This window comes from Protopterus annectens, chromosome 1.part2, assembly GCF_019279795.1.
Source record: "Protopterus annectens isolate FY-2018-M chromosome 1.part2, PAN1.0, whole genome shotgun sequence".
In the NCBI taxonomy this organism is placed as follows: domain Eukaryota; kingdom Metazoa; phylum Chordata; order Ceratodontiformes; family Protopteridae; genus Protopterus; species Protopterus annectens.
Window position 1 is genome coordinate 1001946698 of NC_056727.1, and position 19503 is coordinate 1001966200.

Genomic DNA, 19503 nt, shown 5'->3' on the forward strand with positions numbered 1-19503 from the left:
GATTATTTAGCTGACCTACTACACAGTGGTCTCTCTTTCTCCTCTATAAAAATTCATGCCTTTGCTATTTCTGCTCATTTTCCCACTGAGCAGCCCCTTTTCTCACACCCTTTAATCAAACAGATGTTCATCGTGTTTCACTGTTGCAGTCATTACACTTGGGTTATCCGCCGGCAGGTTACCCGCAGTCGGCCCGAGTTCCAAAGTCTTGGTCCGGCGTCGGTTGCTGTTACCTCTTCCCCGACATCAGTGCGCCAGGGGTATAAAAGATGCAACCGACGCCATTTTCTTCTGTCTTTCTTGCCGCGCGGTGCCCCAAGCAAAAGCAGTTCGCAAGTGCCGGTCGGCCGACTCCTGAGATTTTCGAAATTGAGTTTCAGAACCAAAGTCTTCAATAAAGCTAAGTACCCCATTGGGGAAACTTTTTCTTGCTCCAGACCGATGTCAGTAAAAGTTAATAATTGTATTTCTTGTGGGAAGCAAATACCTCATAAGGACTTTCACTCTTACTGCATTCCTTGCCTAGGCCCTGACCACGACGTTACTAGTTGTCGGTTTTGTGCTAGATTCAACAAACGCACTATTAAACATCGGTTTGATTTTGCTTTACATTATTTGGCCGAAGGTTTAATTACATAATGCTGTCGGAACTACCGATGACCGGAATTTATAAAAAATGCAAAGACAAAGAATAGGACAGGCATCCGAGGTCCAAAACCAATGACGAAGCCTCTTCTAGGCCAGTCGCCGGTTCTCAGTGAGGTGCTTTCGCAGCCCCTGACACCCGCTACCTCAGAGCCACAGGCCGTATCCGACAGCCACGTGGAGACACCGAGACCTGTGGAAACTCACGGTGTTGGGCCTACGGAAACTATTCCCTCAGATGGGTCCGGAGCCGCTGAGCAGTCATCGGCTTCTGAAGGTGTTTTCAGACCTTCACAGCTTACAATTAAGCCCACTACAGCAGCCAAGGCAAAGTTAAAAACACCATTAAAGACAAGGAAACAAGTACAGCATTCTACTGAACAGTCATCCATGCCAAAGAAACAGATGCTTAAAATGGCCGAAGACATAATTACTTTAATCAGGGGTTCCCATCCCCCTCCTGACAAAAGGCCTAGGCAAGACACTGACTATGATTCCTCTGACCAGGTTTCTATTTCCTCCGATTCCTTTTCTGATCAGGAATACTCTCTCCCTCCCTATGAGGACTCTGATGCAGAAGAGTCTATACCTTCAGCCTCTCCGCCTGAGGATTATTCTTTTGGGGAAACCCTGCACACCATGAGGGAGCATTTCTATTGGGAGAGCCAGGATTATTCAGAATCCAAGAAAAGGCTCAGAGACTTTCTTTTATTGCCCCAGCACAGGCCCCTGGCTATTCCCCCTGTGCTTGATATTGTTTTCTCTGAATCCAGTCTGACTCCTGATTCCTTACCACCTGCACCAGTCAAGCCAGACAGGTATTACAGGGTCCCTGACTCTCATAAATGTCTTTACAAAAACCCTGCTGCAGATCCAGAAACAATTTCTCAGGGTCCTAAAGGGGTTAATGCTTCCACTGCTAAAAATCCTGTCCCCTCTGATAGGGATTCCAGAGCTCTGGACAGATGGGGGAAAAAAGTTTACACTTCTGCTACTTTAGCTGTAAGAGCTTTAAATTGCCAGTTTCACATGCTTAAGTATCAACAGTATCTCATGTCATTGTTAAAGCAGAAATTATTTTCAATCTCAGAAAGTCCTGACAGTAAGGAAATGCAGGATTTATTGCATGCAGCTGAACAAGTGGGAAAGCATACTTTACAATGTGGTTTTAATTCATTAGAGGCTTCTTGTAGAGCCGCAGTTACAGGCTCTGTTATTCAAAGGCATGCTTGGTTGAAAGAACAAAGTTTACCTGACCATGTTAAAGTAAAATTATTGGATGCTCCACTACAGCATGATACTTTGTTTGGTGTTAAGGCAGAAAAGCTGTTAAAGAAAATGGAGGATAAAGCAAAATCAATGCAAACAGTAAAGGATTTCTTACAGGTTCAACCACCTAGGTTTAGCAGAAACTGGCCTTCAAAAAATTGGTCCTTTCCGGTGATACAGACGCCCAAGAGGCAGATCTCAGCCCCAGAGCTCCTACAGACCTAAACAATGGGGTGCTTCAGCCCCCAAAGGAGGGGAAGACAAATCACAACCTTATAGGAAACAGTCCCAATGACTTTCCTCTACAAATGCCAAGCACTTACCTTATGGCAGCACCCCTAGGGGGAACGCTAGCACTTTTCTCAAAAAATTGGCACATAATCACCCAGGACAAATGGATACTGAATATTGTTTCTCAGGTTTACAGGTTCCACTTTCACACGCTTCCAAAATCAAGAGGTATGCCAGACCTGCCACAAAACCAATGGGCAGAGGCGCAAAAACAAATTGCTGCTCTCATGGACATGGGAGCTATTCAAAGAGTACCACAGCAAGAACAGGGGCAAGGATTTTACTCAAGACTTTTCTTAGTACCCAGAAAGGACAAAGCCTGGAGACCAATACTGGACCTGTCAATCCTAATACTTTCCTGGATGTTCCAAAATTCAAAATGTTAACACTACAGCAGCTTCTACCCATGCTGGGCAAGAAGGCTTGGCTAGTTACTTTGGACCTCAAGGAGGCATAGTTGCATGTCCCAATCAGACAAACTTACAGAAGATACCTCAGATTCATAGCAGGCTCAGTGCATTACCAATTCTCTGCACTGCCCTTTGGCTTATTTACTGCGCCCAGGGTCTTCACAAAATGCCTGGCACCAGTAATTGCATTTTGCAGACAAAAAGGAATTCAAATATATCCCTACTTGGGCAACTGCCTTATTCAAGCAGAGAGCAAGGACATTCTACTAAAGCATCTGGCGTTTGTAAAAAGATTACTAATTTGCCTAGGGTACACAGTAAACAAAAATAAATCAAAACTAGTGCCCTCTCAAGAGATAATATTCCTGGGTGCAAGCTTAAATACAACTGCCCAGATGGCTCATCTCACGCCAGACAAACAAAGGCAACTGACTCAGTACTTTCAACTGATGGCAACAAAGACCCAGCTCCCTGCAAGAAAAATTCTGCAGGCCCTGGGCTTCATGGCGTCCTGCATTCTATTAATTCCATATGCAAGACTGCATATGAGGAAACTACAATGGTATCTAAAAAGTGTCTGGACTCAGCATTGTCACAGCCTGGAGACAATCATAACTTTAATTCCTTGCCTACAACAGGAGTTTCGATGGTGGTCCCAGGCCTGTCACCACAACAAGGGACAGCCTTTCACCTTACCCACAGCCAGGCAGACAATAAAAACGGATGCATCGGATTATGCCTGGGGGGCACATACGGCAGGAAAATGTATTCAGGGCACGTGGCCCAAGGAACAAATGCATCTTCACATCAATCAGAAAGAGATGCTAGCTGGACAGAATGCCCTGACGGCTTTCAAAGGCCTACTGCATCCAGGGCAACTACTAATAAAGACGGACAGTACCACAGTTATGTGGTACATAAACAAGCAAGGGGGCACACATTCCTACCCCCTATGCAGGCAAGCCATGACCTTGTGGAACACAGCACTAACCTATCAGGTACATCTGCAGGCACAATTCCTGCCAGGAACAAAAAATACACTGGCAGACGAACTAAGCAGAAATCTCATGGACCCTCACGAATGGAAATGGGTACGCCTAGACATAGATCTTTTTGCCTCCCCTCACAATTGCCAACTACAGAAATTCTGCACATGAAGTTATCACTCTCAAGCATGGAAAGTGGATGCTCTGTCATTCAGCTGGAAAGCTTTGACAGTCTATGCCTTCCCTCCAATGCCTCTTCTTACCAAGGTGCTCCTAAAAGTCAGACAAGAAAGGCCAAAAATGATCCTGATTGCCCCAGACTGGCCACGCCAGCACTGGTACCCAATCCTAAAGAGCTTGTCTCAGGGCCCAGCTTGGGCTTTACCTCAAATTCCTCATCTACTGACTCAACAAAACAATCAGATTCTGCACAGTCAGCTCAGAATCTTAAATCTGGCAGCATGGCAGATAATGTAGCCACTCAGACTGCACCTCTCTCTAAAGCTGTTATGGATGTCATTTTAGAAGCCAGGAGACCCAGCACTAGGAAATCTTATGCAGAAAAATGGAAGAGATTCCCTGCTTGGAACCTGGCACAAGGGCTCGACCCACTTGTTCCAAATATACCTCAGATTTTACAATACCTCACTGAGATGCTGGACAAAGGCCTATCTTTCTCATCAGTTAAATTCCATGCCTCTGCCATTTCAGCTCATTACAATATGGAACCTCCTATTTTTTCACATCCTCTACTAAGACAGTACCTCAGAGGGGCAAAAAACATAAGACCCCCAAGGAGAGCACCAGTAACAACTTGGGATCTCGATTTTGTTTTAGAAAAACTCACACTGCCTCCTTTTGAACCAGCCAGCACAGCTGATATAAAATTCTTATCATGGAAAACTGCTCTGCTCCTAGCAATAACTTCAGCAAGAAGAGTATCAGAGTTACCGGCATTAATGGCTGTGGAACCTTTCATCATTTTTCACCAGGACAGGGTTTCTCTCAGGACAAACCCAACATTCATGCCAAAAGTAGTTTCCAATGTGGCCCTGAACCAAACCATTCATTTACCAACTTTCTACCCAAATCCCCAGAATAAAGGGGAGAGACATCTGCACACTTTGGATATACACAGACAGCTACGATTCTACTTGGACAAAACAAAAGCTTTCAGAAAAACTGAGCAACTGTTTGTAGCCTATGCTGCAGGATCACAAGGAAAACCTATTACAAAGCAGACAATTTCAAAATGGATAGGACAGTGCATCCGCTTCTGCTATGCACAACATGGCAAATCAGTGCCTAAGGTCATTAGGCCACATTCTACCAGAGCAGCAGCCACTTCAGCAGCCTTTCTCAGAGGAGTACCAACCAAAGACATTTTAGAAGCTGCAACCTGGAGCTCAGTGCACACTTTCACCAAGCACTACTACTTGCCTCTCTACTGTAAATCCAGAGCAGGCTTTGCCACTGCAGTCCTGCAAGGCCTGGTAGCCTCTCCAAATCCAATCTAGGCCCAGCCGCCCAACCTCAGCTTTGGGATTCAACCCAAGTGTAATGACTGCAACAGTGAAACACGATGAACATAGTACAGTTGTGTACCTACCATAAATGTAGATGTTCGAGTGTATTCACTGTTGCAGTCCAGGTTACCCACCCACCTTCCCCCTTTTCATTGCTGGGACTTCTCTGTACTTCTCAACTCTATGCAACCTATGTGGTGTATTTGCTTGTAGATGAAGGAAATGTTTATATTAGTACATGCATGCTTTTTGGCATAATTTTATTTTTCCAGCCTTCCTATCTGGGGGCACCTGACATCTGGGGCAAGAAGAACTGAAGAAAATGGCGTCGGTTGCATCTTTTATACCCCTGGCACACTGACGTCAGGGAAGAGGCGACAGCAACTGACACCGGACCAAGACTTTGGAACTCGGGCCGACTGCGGGTAGCCTGCCGGCGGATAACCCAAGTGTAATGACTGCAACAGTGAATACACTCGAACATCTACATTTATGGTAGGTACACAACTGTACTTCCTCAGAGGGGCTAGCAACTTGAGGCCCCCCAGAAGGGCACCAACACTAGCTTGGGACCTTAACTTTGTCTTGGAAAAGCTCACCCTGCCCCCTTTCGAACCAGCTTCTTCTGCAGAGCTAACATTTCTCTCCTGGAAGACAGCATTCCTTCTGGCCATCACTTCAGCCAGAAGAGACTGTGAGCTGCAAGCACTCATGGCTGTGGAACTCTTCATCAACTTCCATAAAGACAGGGTATCCCTCAGAACTAACCCATCCTTTATGCCCAATGTGGTGTCCAATGTGGCTCTCAACCAATCCATTCATTTGCCCACCTCCTTTCCTAATCCCTAGAACAAGGGGGAAAGGATTCTTCACTCTCGAGATGTGCACAGACAGCTCAGATTCTATCTGGACAGGACTAAATACTTCAGAAAGTCTGATCAGCTGCTGGTTAGCTTTGCTACAGGGGCAGAAGGCAAAGCCAACCCCAAGCAAACCATTTACAAATGGATAGCACACTGCATCCATTTCTGGTACAAACAGCATGGAAAGCCTCACCCCAACGAGATCAGGACACACTCCACCAGAGCAGCCTCCACCTCTGCAGCTTTCCTCAGAGGAGTCCCCACCAGAGACATCCTAGAGGCTGCCACCTGGACATCTGTTCACACTTTTACTAAGCATTACCACCTGCCTCTCTTCTCCAAATCCAGGGCAGGGTTTGCCTCTACAGTCTTGCAGGGCATCCTAGCCAGCCCTAGTTTCCTTGACTGCCTCCACCCTTTTCCTCAGCTTTGGGAATCTACCTAAATGTGATGACTGCAACGGTGAAACACAAATAACATAGTACAGTTGTGTACACTTACCATACATGTAGACGTTTGAGTTTATTTGCTGTTGCAGCCCTGGTTTCCCTCCCTCCATCCCCCTTATTGTCTTTCTCCTTTTGCTACCATTCTTCCTTGTTGTTCTCCTTTCCTTACAAGGGATATATTGGTATTTATTTTCCACTGGTAGGGTTCTTCCACCAGAACCTGGCCTCCTATTTTCGGGGCTCCTGACAGGTTAGGGCAAGAAAAACTGATGTAATGGCATCGGGTGCCATACTTTATACTACTGATGACCTGATGTCAGTCCTCAAGCGACAGCAACCGATGCAGAAATACTAAGTCTCTGGTATTCGGGCTGGCCGAGGGCTACCCTGGCAGAGATAACCCAAATATGATGAGTGCATCAGTGAATACACTCAAACATCTACATTTATGGTAAGTGTACACAACTGTACTTTTTCCGAGCTGTCTCTGCCCCTTGGAGCCTCAGCCTTCGACAGCTTGGCTCTGGTCTCTGGCTCAGATAGATTGCCTTCGGGGCAGATGGAGCCTGTGGGACAGAAGCATGGCTTCACTGTTCCACTGGCTTCCTTCTCCTCTTGACGGTCTGCCTTCAAGTTAGTGGAGGGAGAGTGTTCTCTGCTTTGGCGACAGAGGGTCTCTTCCCCCCTCAGATCTGTCTTCTATGTCCCATGTGTATTTGCTCCATGAGCCTCGACATTCAACTCCACAAAGACAGCCAGTCCAAACACTCCAGACTACCCAGCAGAGCACTACCCTCTCTTCTGACACTTCCCCAAAGTGTTCCACCAAGGAAGTACCTTGGAAGAGAAAGTGCAAAAGGAGGCACTTAGATTTGAAGGGTGCACCAGATCACCACGCAAAGACGTCTCATTTGAAGACAGTCTGGAGATCTTCAAGCAACAGGGTGGTTGATCCTACCAAAATCATTCCTCAGAGGAATTAGTGTTTTTGGAGGCATTTGGATCCAGCCCGTCTACATCCTTTGTAACTCTGCCCACTGATGAGCTGATTGATTTGATCTCTCAGCAGGTGTGGAAGGAACCTGATGCAGGTGAACCCATCCCCAAGAGACCAGATAGAATTTCAGCACCTCCAGCAGGAAGGAAACACTGGAGCAAGGGCGTGTCTATAGATGCCATGGTCATGGCGGCGGCCACGAAGAAGGAACTTGTGGAACAAAGTTGCACTAATAGAGAGTCCAGGGCTTTGGACAGTTTCGGGAAGTGTGTCTATGCTTCAGTGACCTTTGCTCTTTGGTCACTAAATTACCTGGCACATTTTTACAAGGTTATAGAGAGATTTGATTAAGGAGTTGTCAAATACCGTTTTTGGGACCACCACTGCACAGGCTCAAGCTACAGTAGCCTCAAACTTGGCAACCCTTCAATCTATCTTAAACTCATCCTTGAGGCTTATCTCTATTGCAACTTTGAGGGTACCTCAAGGGTGGCAGGTTCGGGTATCTCAATGAAGAGACATGCCTGGATGCACTTGAAAGATTTTGCGGAGCCCTTCAAGTCTTCTTTCGTCAATGCTCCCTTTGATGGGTCTTCCTTGTTTGGTCCAAAAGTGAAGGACACACTCTCCAGGTGTGAAAAGGATGGAAAGACACTCTCTGCTGTTGAAGTATGTTTTTTGCCCCCCCCCCCTCCAAAAGGACCATTTTTAGGAACCAAAGTGGGACATGAAAGATGTGGTTCAAAAAAATCTCAAGTCCTTTCCAACATCCACGTGGAGATGGTTCCCCTAGAGGTAGAGGGGGGACACTAGTGGAAGACGCCACCCACGTGGCAGAGGTGGTCCACAAAACCAAGGGTCAAGAGAGTCCTTCTCTGACAGATTCTACCAGCACTCCTGAAAGGAGACCCAATTGTCTCCTTCTAGAGGCAATCGGGTGTTGCTTATCCCTGCATCAAAGAGCCTGGTTAGATATCACAAAAGACATTTGGGTACAGAGAATTATTTCCAGAGGTTATATAATTCTCTTTTCCCTTCCACCTGCATCCTCTCTAAAGTTTCCTGATGTTCCATCCAATCAGAGGAAAACAGCAGCACTAGAGATACAAAAGCTACTACAGAAAATAGTCATCCAAGAAGTCCCACCAGACCAGAAAGGATCTGGTGCTTAATCAAGATTCTTTTTAATGCCAAAGAAAACAGGAGACTGGATACTATTCTAGATCTCAGCAATTTGAACAAATCAGTTCAATATTCAAGATTTTGGATGGTCACGATTAGGTCCATTCTGCCCTTTTTGGACAAGGGCGATTGGATGTGCTCAATAGACCTTCAGTACTATCACATAAAAATGAACAGACAATCCAGAATATTTATCCTTCTGGTTTGGAGCCAGACATTATCAGTTCAGACGACTGCCCTTTGGCCTCACCACAGTCCCCAGGATGTTCAACAAATGCACGGTAGTGGTAGCAGCTCACTTGAGACTGCAGGGATTCCAGGTGTTAGCATACTTGGATGACTGAATCATTATTGCCCCGACCAAGGCTGCCTATGTCTGGGAAGGATAGTAGTTCACACAAAGAACACGTCAGTAGTCTGGTAGATCAACAAATGGGGGAACCCATTTATACCTGTTATACAGGGAAGCCATGAGAGTGTGGGAATGGGCAATCTCTTCAAGATGCTTTCTTATTGCAACACACATTCCTGGGGAGGCCAACTTTCTGGTGGACAGACTCAGCAGATCTATCCTGAGTCCACATGAATAGTCCCTACATCAGTCAATAGCGAATCAGATCTTTCTCCGATGGCGCCAACCTTGCTGCAACCTCTTTGCATCTCCCCTGAACACCAAATGCAGCAAGTACTTTACTCTGCTCCCCCCGAGCAGGGATTCACCTAGGGATGCTGTAGTGCACGATTGGCCCCCCACATCTCCTGTATGATTATCCTCCAATTCCCTTGATTCCGAAAGTTCTTCAGAAAGCCAGCAGGTTAAAGAGTACTCTAATCCTCATTGCTCCTTTCTGGGCTCATCAGGTATGGTTCCCCTTCATGTGGTCTCATGCCAAATATCCACCATGGATACTGCATCCCAGACAGTATCTGATTTGTCACCCATCAAAGCACCAACCTTCCAACCTCAGATCCCCAAGGCTAACTTCTTGGTTCCTTCACTTCCATTGATTCTAAAACCATCCAGGTTGACCTCCCATGTCTGGGAAATCATACCTGCTTCTCAAAAACCTTCTACAAAAAAGGTGTACAATAGCAAATGGAAGCGATTTTCTGTGTGGGCATCGAAAGAGAACATTGACCCTTTGTCATCTTCCATCTCAGCTATTCTTCTCTTCCCGATTTCCCTTTTTCAGGATGGAGCAAGTTTTTCTACAGTTAAGATTCTAATTTACTAACTTCCATTTCAGCATTCAGATTATGCAAGGCCTTTATGAAGGGGATTTTTCTTCTCAGACCCCTGATTATAGATACTTTCCCTACTTGGAGTCTGACATTAATCCTACAAGATCTCACTCAGAGACCCTTTGAACTGGCTGACTCCTGCGACATAATAGTTCTGTCCTGGAAGACCATTTTTCTTGTGGCCATTACTTCAGCAAAAAGAGTATCAGAACTTCAGGCTTTATCATCCAAACCTCCACGTATTACCTTTTTCAAAGACAAGAGTTTCTCTGAGGACAAATCCTTCCTTTATGCCTAAGGTGACCACGGAGACCAACATAAATCAGTCCATTCATCTCCCAGACTTTTCTCTAACTATTCCAACAGGGGTGAATATATGCTTCACCTACTTAATGTTCACAGTTGCATTTCTATCTGCACAGGACAAAGGAACATAGGAAATCTGAGGAGCTATTTAATTTCGTTTTCACCCAGTCGGCTAGGACAGGCAGTATTTAAAGTAACCCTAGCAAAATGGATCACTTATTGCATTTCCACCATCTATTCCTTCAAAGGCTTACACTTGCCCTGTCCACCAAGAGCCCATTCTACTAGGTCTGTGGCCACTTCTTCAGCTGTTAGAGCTACAACTTCTATTAATGAAAATTGTGCAACTTGGTCCAATGCACATACCTTTGTCTCGCATTACAAATTGGATATAGTGTCCAGAGACAGAGCAGCCTTTGGCTCCATGGTGCTTTGCCATATCCTTCTGTAGGAGCCACCCAGTAAATCAAGTAACTCGAGACTCTGACCCAGTCGTGAGGAAGAATGAAATGGACAACATCAGATTTAAGAGTTTTTTATTTACCATAACTTTGTATCTGTGTTGTCCAGGTTCATACTTCCTCACATCCCACCCGACCTTCCCTCTTCCAGAAAGTCTAGAGGTCTCTGGAGGATTCTGAGCTCCATAGGTTACTGATTTGAGCTCCAGATTAAGGGTGGTATCTTTGTAAATTACATTGCTATACTTTCTTCTCTTCTTTTCTGAGGCAGTAAACTCAATTTGAGGAGTTAGAGGAGATGCAGGGTGTTATGGGAGTTGGAGGACCTTGAGACTTGAAGCATCAGTCTTTTGGAATAACTGGATAGGATCCAATGTCAGATCCTGTAACCCAGTCATGAGGAAGAATGAAATTGGACAACACAGATACCAAGTTATGTTAATTGCATAACTCCTAATTTCGGCTGCTTGAGGAGATCAGATGCATCTGTGGTAATTGTACTTCGAGAATGTTTTACTTTGTAACGCATTGATTTAATCAAATAATTTCATAAGAAGGGTATGCGTATATTTTAACTATGGTTATCATTCAGGCTTCCATTGAGGATACATTGTATAATGGGAAGGGCTGTAGACCTGTGCATGCACTAATCAGCCCCTTTCTTACACAGTGATTTCTCTAGAACCTTAAGGTGCAGCAACTAGACTTATATGTTAGACATTGAGTATGTTTTTTAAATGATTAAGAATTTGTTAAGAAAGCTGCAGGGGTTCCTGCAGAGATTTTAATGTAATAACTTTTGCAAGAGAATATTTTTGTTTACTTCAAATAATGGGAGCAGTAATTGGTAGGCTGCAGTTTTGTTCGGTCTCCCCTGAAGAGCTGAAGTGGGAGCTAAACCTATCCTGTGGAAGACAGGACCCTTGTCTCTGGTCATTCTTTTAACAAATGCAGTAAAGTATCCACTTATTAATTCCTGATAATTGAGTTTCCTTGGAATATCCTGAAATAATTAATGTCTGCCTGTCTTGCCTGTGGTTGTAAGCAATGAAGGTGATTTGCCTGTTGGGCAAAGGCCGTGATGGGAGTTCATGGTCTGCCTTTATCTTTAAATGATAGACGAAACAAGCTATTTCTGACATATGGAGGATTGAGTACGTAAAGTTTCTTGGTACATATTGCTTGTAATGTGCTTCTGCCTAGTGGTGGCAGCTGGTCATTACAGTCATCAGAAAATCCACAATCATCTAAAGCCAGTGTCCACACAGACATATTAACAACAACAAACAAAAGGTAGGTCATCTGCTAGGAAGAGTGCATCACACTTGAAGAGGTACTCTGTCATATGTTCATGTTACTTATTAATATTCAGTAAATCATGGTGTTGAGATTACAGCATTGTGTAAGTTCATAGTTAACCCACTTCCTTCAGTGCATTTCAGAGTAAGCATGAACTAATGCTTGTGTTGCAGAAAACAGAAGTTGATCATCTAGGTCAGGATTCATGAAATAAAAACAAAACAGAATAGTGCATGTGCATTGCGAAGCGCTGCTTGCTTTTGTGTTGAATGTGTCTGAGTACATAATTTGTAGCATCTTTTACCCATTGTTACTGGCTACATCAGTCAGAATGCATAGCAAGGCCATTGTTGGGTAGTGGCACACAAGCAGTACATCCCTAGTTAACAAAGTGATGAAATTAATTATAAAGTGCATTAATACAGGTTTTCTGTGGTCCACTTTCCCATCCTCACTCAGATATGTTAAAATCAGATAGTAATTGCAAAGGAGCATCATCCTCACGTTAACTTGTAGAAGGTACTTGGCCAGGGATCTTCCACTCCCTTGATGTTGGCAGTAATACTGATAGTCTTCTGACCACCTCCATTCCCTGTGAGACTGCAGTGCTGACCTGTACACCACAATATTAAAATCACTGCCATGGGGCTCCACAGGATTGTGAAACAGGTACAGAACATTTATAGCATAGCAATTGCTGCCAAAGTATACGCTTTCTTACTCTGGGAAGATCTGTGTATTATTAATGGTGAATGGCCTTTTATTAATTGCATTGTCACTTATCAGTAATTCATATCACAAATTGGCTTGGCATAAAGTTGTACCATGACATTTTTTTTTCTGTATGCTTTCTTACCTTTATACCTGCTAACCATCAAGCCTTCCCTTTTTAACTATGTGATGGGTAAATACAAATATGTATGTCTGTGTGTGTGTGAGAGAGAGAGAGAGAGATATGTGTATACATATATATATATATATATATATATACATATATATACATACACACACACACACACACACACACATATATATATAAAATGTAGTGGAACTAATCAAGTAACATGCTTTGGGAGATGAAAGGGTAACATGTATCCAGAGAAAACCCATGCTGAGAAAGTGAGAACTTGCAGAGCTCTACACAATGATCCAAGATCTCTATTAAATCCCAAATCCTAGATTAAGAGACTGATTTTATTGGTAAGTTACTGTGCTGTCATCTTAAGATTCTTAGCAAGGTCTTTGCATTTGCTTGTAACCTTACTGCCTGGTAGCTATCATCCATTTACAGGCTGATTCATTCCCCATTAGGAGGAGAGCTTGTTGTGGAGGCCATCATCTAAGCAGTCATAATATATATATTTTTTTACTCTTGCTTTGGCCCCTATCCCCTTCACCTATGACTTGCATGCAGTCGCATTCTGCTGAGGGTGTCCAGCTTCCCATACACACTCCATGAACGGTACTTAGAGAATGTGGCTTTGTGGTGCTAAGTGCACATCTATCACCCTTACACTATATGCCATGCAACTTCCTGTCCATTAGGTGCAAGTACTGCAGTTGATTGGACTGCTTCACCCCAGGATGGTTGAGCCAGTGTTAGTCGATCACCACTACTGTCCCTGGTCAGCTGTTCTAGTGCCCTTGCCACTTATCAATCTTCTGTCATATGAGTTGTGGACAGAGTTTCAGCTGTCTACTTCAAAGTTTCTGGCTGTATGTTATGCAGTCATTTGGTGAAGAGGGGTAGCAAATAAGTTTCTTCTGCGGATTAAATGAAAATCTCAACAAAGAATATTATTGGAATAAGTAATCCTGCTTTTTAGTGTTTACAAGTGTATCTAACCTGTATCGTTTCTTGCAGCTGCTATGCTAGAAATGTGCATTTTGTGCCTGAACCAATAAGTTTAAGAATTTGTTCCCCTTAGTACAGGGTTTTAGTGAGCACCTCTGCGATTGTTGTCATTTACAGTATTGTTTTACTGACATTAAAAGTATTTTATACTCCTTCATAAAAAATTATATGCCAACAAATAGTTTAGTATTGTTGATCAAATCCTCACACTTAATTATGTTTATTAATTTTGTAATGGCCGAATAATCCAAGTACTGCAATAAAACATACATTTTCTTCTGCAAAGTGCACAGTGCTATTGGGAATTTGTTGTTTGTACCAGAGGATACCTTGAGCAACCCAACAGTATATGAACTTGCTTTGATGTTATTGGAAAAGAAAAAAAAGAATATGTAGTAAGTGTAAAAATATGTATTCTTTTTTCTGTTGTACAAATCTCTGTATCTTCCTCTTTGAATCTTTGATTATGTGTCTAAGAGGGTGAATTATGCTCATTATACTCTGAAGCAAACAGCGTACACCAGTGTGCTAGACTTTACTTGTAAGCCTAGAGCAGGAAACGTGATCTACTTTAATATTAATATTTAAAAGTGGAGTTAGACTGAAAGAAGCAACCTTGCTAAGTTTAATGTTTTGTTTTATAGGAACAATGTTCATGCCTCCACCCCAGCTGGCATACCCAGCTGCGTATACTGGCTATCCTGCTGTTGCCCCAGCAGGTGGTATGATGGGAGGAATGGTAGCACCTTCAGTGGGTGTGATGACTCAACCGGCAGCTCCTGGGATGATTGGATCAGTGCAGATCCCAGCAGGTTACATGGGTGGCATGCAAACAGCGATGATGGGAGTTCCCAATGGACTGATGACACCTCAAGGCAGTTTTGTAACAGGTGTTGCATCTGTTCCACAGCCTGTGTATGGTGTACAGCAGGCATGGAATATTAATCAGGTAAGACATTGCAAGATACTGTGTAAGGAACTTTGTAATAAGCAGGTCATACATAACCCTAAAACTAATTCTAACTGAACAGACCAACATTTCAGTAAAGAAACTTTCAGAGGTTTAAGTAAACTAAGAGTTGCTAGTGTTTCCTTAAATCTATTTCCTGATACAAACTTGCAAAGCAGTTGCGGTCTGCTTTTGTACTTTTTAAACATAAGTGTGCTAGTGACCAGTAATGTATATTTTTTTGTGTTTTTCCCTTAGTGATGAACAGTATCTGTCTTGCTTGCATATCTCAAATGCTGCTACTCCACCCTCCTACACATGATATCCATATATTTCCCTGGGTCTACAGCCATCATCATTGACTGCAGTATTGATTGATTTTCTATTTTCTATAAATAACAAAGTTCTAGTATGATACTACAAAGTCTTTGTCACAGTATCTCCAAACTGCAGCTACCAGAGATGCATGCCACTCTCATTTTTAGTATTGTGAAATCTTCAGGATGCAGCATTCATGTCTTCTGTGTTACATTTCTGTCTGGCCTTTACCTTGTCCCAGCTGCCTTAGGAAGGCTTACCGTAGATGTAGGCATCACAAGTTGCCTTGCAGGTAAGGGCAAAAAAATGCAAGATCCTTGTTTATTTTCTTTATCTCCTTCACCCATCAGCATCAGCATCACCATCATCATTATCTTCATCATACTTCAGATTCCATATATATAAAGACGTCATCGTCCAAATCATGTTCATTGACATTTTGTAACAATTCCAGAAAGAAGGCAGGCGGATTTGGTACTTTGAGGATTTACGTAGATATTGTCTTAAAGTTCTTAGAGCAGTCATGTTACCCCCTCAAACAGTTACTTTAGAGGTATCATATTTACATGTTGCTGCCAGTTCCACCTAAGAAGTTGGAATATGTTTCCATCAGCATTCAGCAAAATAAGTTTTGGTTTGTTGTTTTCTGTTACAGACACAATATGCTATGCTATCCTTGGCCTCATAGATTAAGCTGTCTGGGGCACATTTCCTCAGTATCCTTCCACTGCACGTGAAGTGCAAGAATGTGGGTCACTTTTAGAAGAGGGTTTATGTGGATCATAAGCTGTTTTTGGACATATTACTGTAACTTGGTCACACCGTTGATTCAACCAAGAGATGAGATTAAGGGTCTGTCTTGTACCAAGGTTCCATCTGCCTGTGATTATAGCATCTCATCTTTTAGAGCTTGTAGAAGGCTGCTCAGTGTATCATGTGGTACAAACAGCAACAAGTGTCTTTGTTTTCGGCCTCAGTGACATTGTCTGACAAGGAATAGTAAGGCAAAAGTTGTTGATTATTTTAAATAAGGTCTTGTCAGTTTACAGAAAACATCGATTTTACTTACTGAGCTCATCCAAAGAAGTTGAATGCTGTCCACTGTTAACACCTGTTTTAGTGATCTTTCATTTAGTAGCATGTCCTACTGGGCAGTGCCCAATTTCAGAGAAGGCTTAGGGAGAAAAGCTTCATAGAACCCTTTTGCCTCTTATTCTTCCACAGGCACATTTATACTCTCTTGATCTAAAGGATGCCTATTCACTTTTTCCCATTCACCCCCCTCCCACCCCCACCCGCAGGAAATTCCTCAGGTTCTATGCTGGCTTATCTCACTTTAAGTTTACTGCTTTGCCTTTTGGGCTTTCCACAGCCCAAAGAGTATTCACAAAGTATCTAACACCAGTGATAACCTTCTGCTGAACTCAGTTTTCAAATTTTTCTGTACTTAGACGATCTGCTGATCCAGTCTACCTTGCCGCAGACCTTACTGCAGCACTTCCAGTTCACCCCAATGTACTCTTGCAGTTGGAGTTCACCATCAGCTACAAAGTGTCCTTTCTTCAACCTACCCAAAACGTAGTTTTCCTGGCTGCAGTTTAGACACCGAGAAGATGCAGGCCTACCTGCCTCAGAAAAAGATACAAAACCTTACAGCTTACTTCAACTGCATTTCCTCTCTCAATGGGTGCTCAGCCAGGGAATTTCTAATGACACTTGGTTTCATTGCGGCAACCATCCCAGTGCTCTTTCTAGCCAGGTTGCAAGTGAGGAAAATTCAGTGAAACCTGAAAACAGTATTGTCCCAACACTATCATCCTTTAAACTCGGAGAGCCCTCTCATACAGTGTCTCAAAAAGGAGATCTCATGGTGGGTGGCAAAGGTGAATCTCAATCCAGGGCTTCCCTTCAAACCACAGACTGCAGCTCAAGAGATGTACACAGACACCTCAGAACAAGGCATAGGGCACCTGGATAGATAGCCACAGAGTCCATGGCAAGTGGCAACCCAAACTCAAGACCTGAAAGAGATGAGGGCTGCCATCCAGGTCCTCACAGAATTGTAAGCACTGCTGTCGTGTGGTAAATAAATAAGCAAGGAGGACCCAAAATATACCTGTTATATAGACCTTCTCAGATTGCTTGGAACCTAGTTACCTAGAAGGAACATGTCCGTATTTTCATGTGTACATCCCGTCACAGGACAGCATTCTAGCAGGCTCACAAAACGGGTCCATTGAGGATCCTCACAAATGGACCCTAAACAAGTGAGTCATAAAGGACATTCTATACAGATGGGGAATATGTCAGATAGATGTTTTGCCTCAGAGAGCAACAGGCAACTTTCCCTATTTTGCACCAGGACTCCTTGCCCCTCATGAATTCTTCTTTCAGTGGACTGGGAAGTTTCATTGCACTTTACTTCACTCCCATTAATTCTGAAAGTATTATTAAAGGTCCTGAAAGAAAAACCAAGAATCTTACTGGTGACTCCATTTTGGCCAAGGCAACATTGGATGATGATCTTCGTGTTTCACTGTTGCAGTCATCACTTGTGGGTTATTCCTACTGAGTAGCCCTCGGCCTGCCTGAATACCAGAGTAAAGTGTTTCCTTCTTGTGTCGGCTGTCTGTAGTGTGAGGCTGACATCAGGACTATAAAATGAGGCAGCCGACGACATTATATTAGTCTTTCTTGCTGTGGAGCCCGAAGCAGAAGGAGTACGCAAGTGCATTGGTCGCCTTTTGCCAGAGTGAAGAAATAACCATCTAAAGCTAAATACCCCATTGGGGAACCTTTTCTTGCTTTTAACCGATGTCAGAGAAAGTCAATAATTGTCTCAGTTGTGGAAAACGGATCCCACACTGAGACTTCTATATCCAGTGCATAATTTGCCTAGGCCTAGACTGCTAGGTCTATTAGGAGGTGAGTATTAGGAGGCGAGTTGAAATTGTAGCTCGACACTTTAGTGAGACTATTCCTCACCGCAAAATGGCATCTGTTGGTCAGGCTGCTGTTGATTTTCCCAGAAATAAGAAAGATAAGGAAAAGGATAGACCTCAGAAAGTTAGGCCCTCTGACGACTCCAATCCGAAGTCAGCTGGCCTACCACCCACTACAGTTGCTGAACTCAGTGAGACACCTTCGCAACCCCTGATGCCAAGATTTCATACTTTTGCTACTGAAGCCTTCCCATCCAAAAGAAGCAAAGGTGGCCTTTCAGGAAGATGCAGTTCCTCTAGCTTAGAAGATGTGGAAGAGTTGTCTTATTCTGGGCACCTACCCCCACATACTTACCCAGATTCAGACTCTGTTGACACCCTGCCTTTTGTCCCCCTCCCGCGAGGACCTTTCCTTCAGGATACCCTGCATGGAATGAAGAAGGTTTTCAACTGGGAGAGGAAACAGCAATTTCCTGTAATGGATCTGTGCTTGTAAGAACTAAGATGTTAAGTTGTCAATCTCGCCTTCATTCTTGCTTGATGGGTTCGGAGCCGATCCCTCGGCTCCGACTCGGCACTTGCTAAGCTCGAGAGTCACTTTTACCAGCTCGAGGCAGCCCCATATCCCATGATGCAAGGCGGTAAGTACCCAGATCTCGTTTGCCGCTTCGCTTATGAGGTCCTCCTTTTACCAGCTCCTGGTAAGTGAATCACTTTTTGGATATTTAAGCCCCTTTTTGTTAAAAAACCCTTAATTGTTAGTTATTAGTTAATTATTTACATTTTGTGACAGAAAATCCCTGTCTCTTCTAATTTTTTTTAGTCAAACTTTACCCATCCCATCCCTCCCTGTTAGGGTGTGTGTGTTTGTTTATAGGAATACCTTTTGGTATTTTATTTAAGTTAATTTTTTGACTGGTGTGTGTGTGTGTTTTTGTAAAGCACCATGTCAAAGGAGAGGGTCTCAGGTTTTAAGAAGTGTGACTCGTGCTGTCAGAAGATGTCTCTGACAGACGGTCACACTTCTTGCCTGTATTGCCTGGGGCCTCTTCACCTGCAGGACTCCTGTGCTATTTGTCATTCCTTCAGCCAGAGAGTCCTGCAGGAAAGACGCAACAAGCTGATCCTTAGGGGCCTTCTTAAGCCGGAGGGCTCTCCGGCTAAGTCGGCTCCATCTAAATCAGCTAAATCTTCCAAGGCCCAGGCTTCTGTGTCTAAGCCTGCGGCCTCGGCTCCGACTTCGTTCCGAGTCGCGATCGGCTCCGGCTGGAGCCGATTCTGGCTTAACAAAGCCTTAGGCACCGGTGGCTATCGGTGCCCAATCTGCATCGACCTTCCGGTGTCGGCTCCGATCGGTTCCGACACCCATGTGGCACAGGCATCGGTGTCGGCTCCGACACCGTTACTTTGGTGGCTGTATCGGCTCCGGCTGGAGCCGATACATCGAGGCTTCCTGTCGGCTCCGGAGTCGGCTCCGACAGGATCTATAGTATCGGTTCCGATGGCTCATTCC

The 19503-nt window shown here is 43.9% G+C and overlaps 1 protein-coding gene across 2 annotated transcripts in view; it reads left to right on the forward strand.

Moving 5' to 3' along the window:
* Positions 1–19503, forward strand: part of SMAP2 (small ArfGAP2) — a 976618-nt gene that overhangs the window by 820288 nt on the left and 136827 nt on the right. Inside the window, exons 9-10 of one of the 2 annotated variants that reach the window (XM_044059967.1) lie at positions 14426–14730; positions 14989–15007. In XM_044059967.1, coding sequence (XP_043915902.1) covers positions 14426–14730; positions 14989–14991 — 308 coding nt within the window. In that variant the 3' untranslated portion in view covers positions 14992–15007. Of the gene's footprint in view, positions 1–14425; positions 14731–14988; positions 15008–19503 lie in introns of those variants that run through there. The other variant, XM_044059966.1, reaches the window with a different exon arrangement.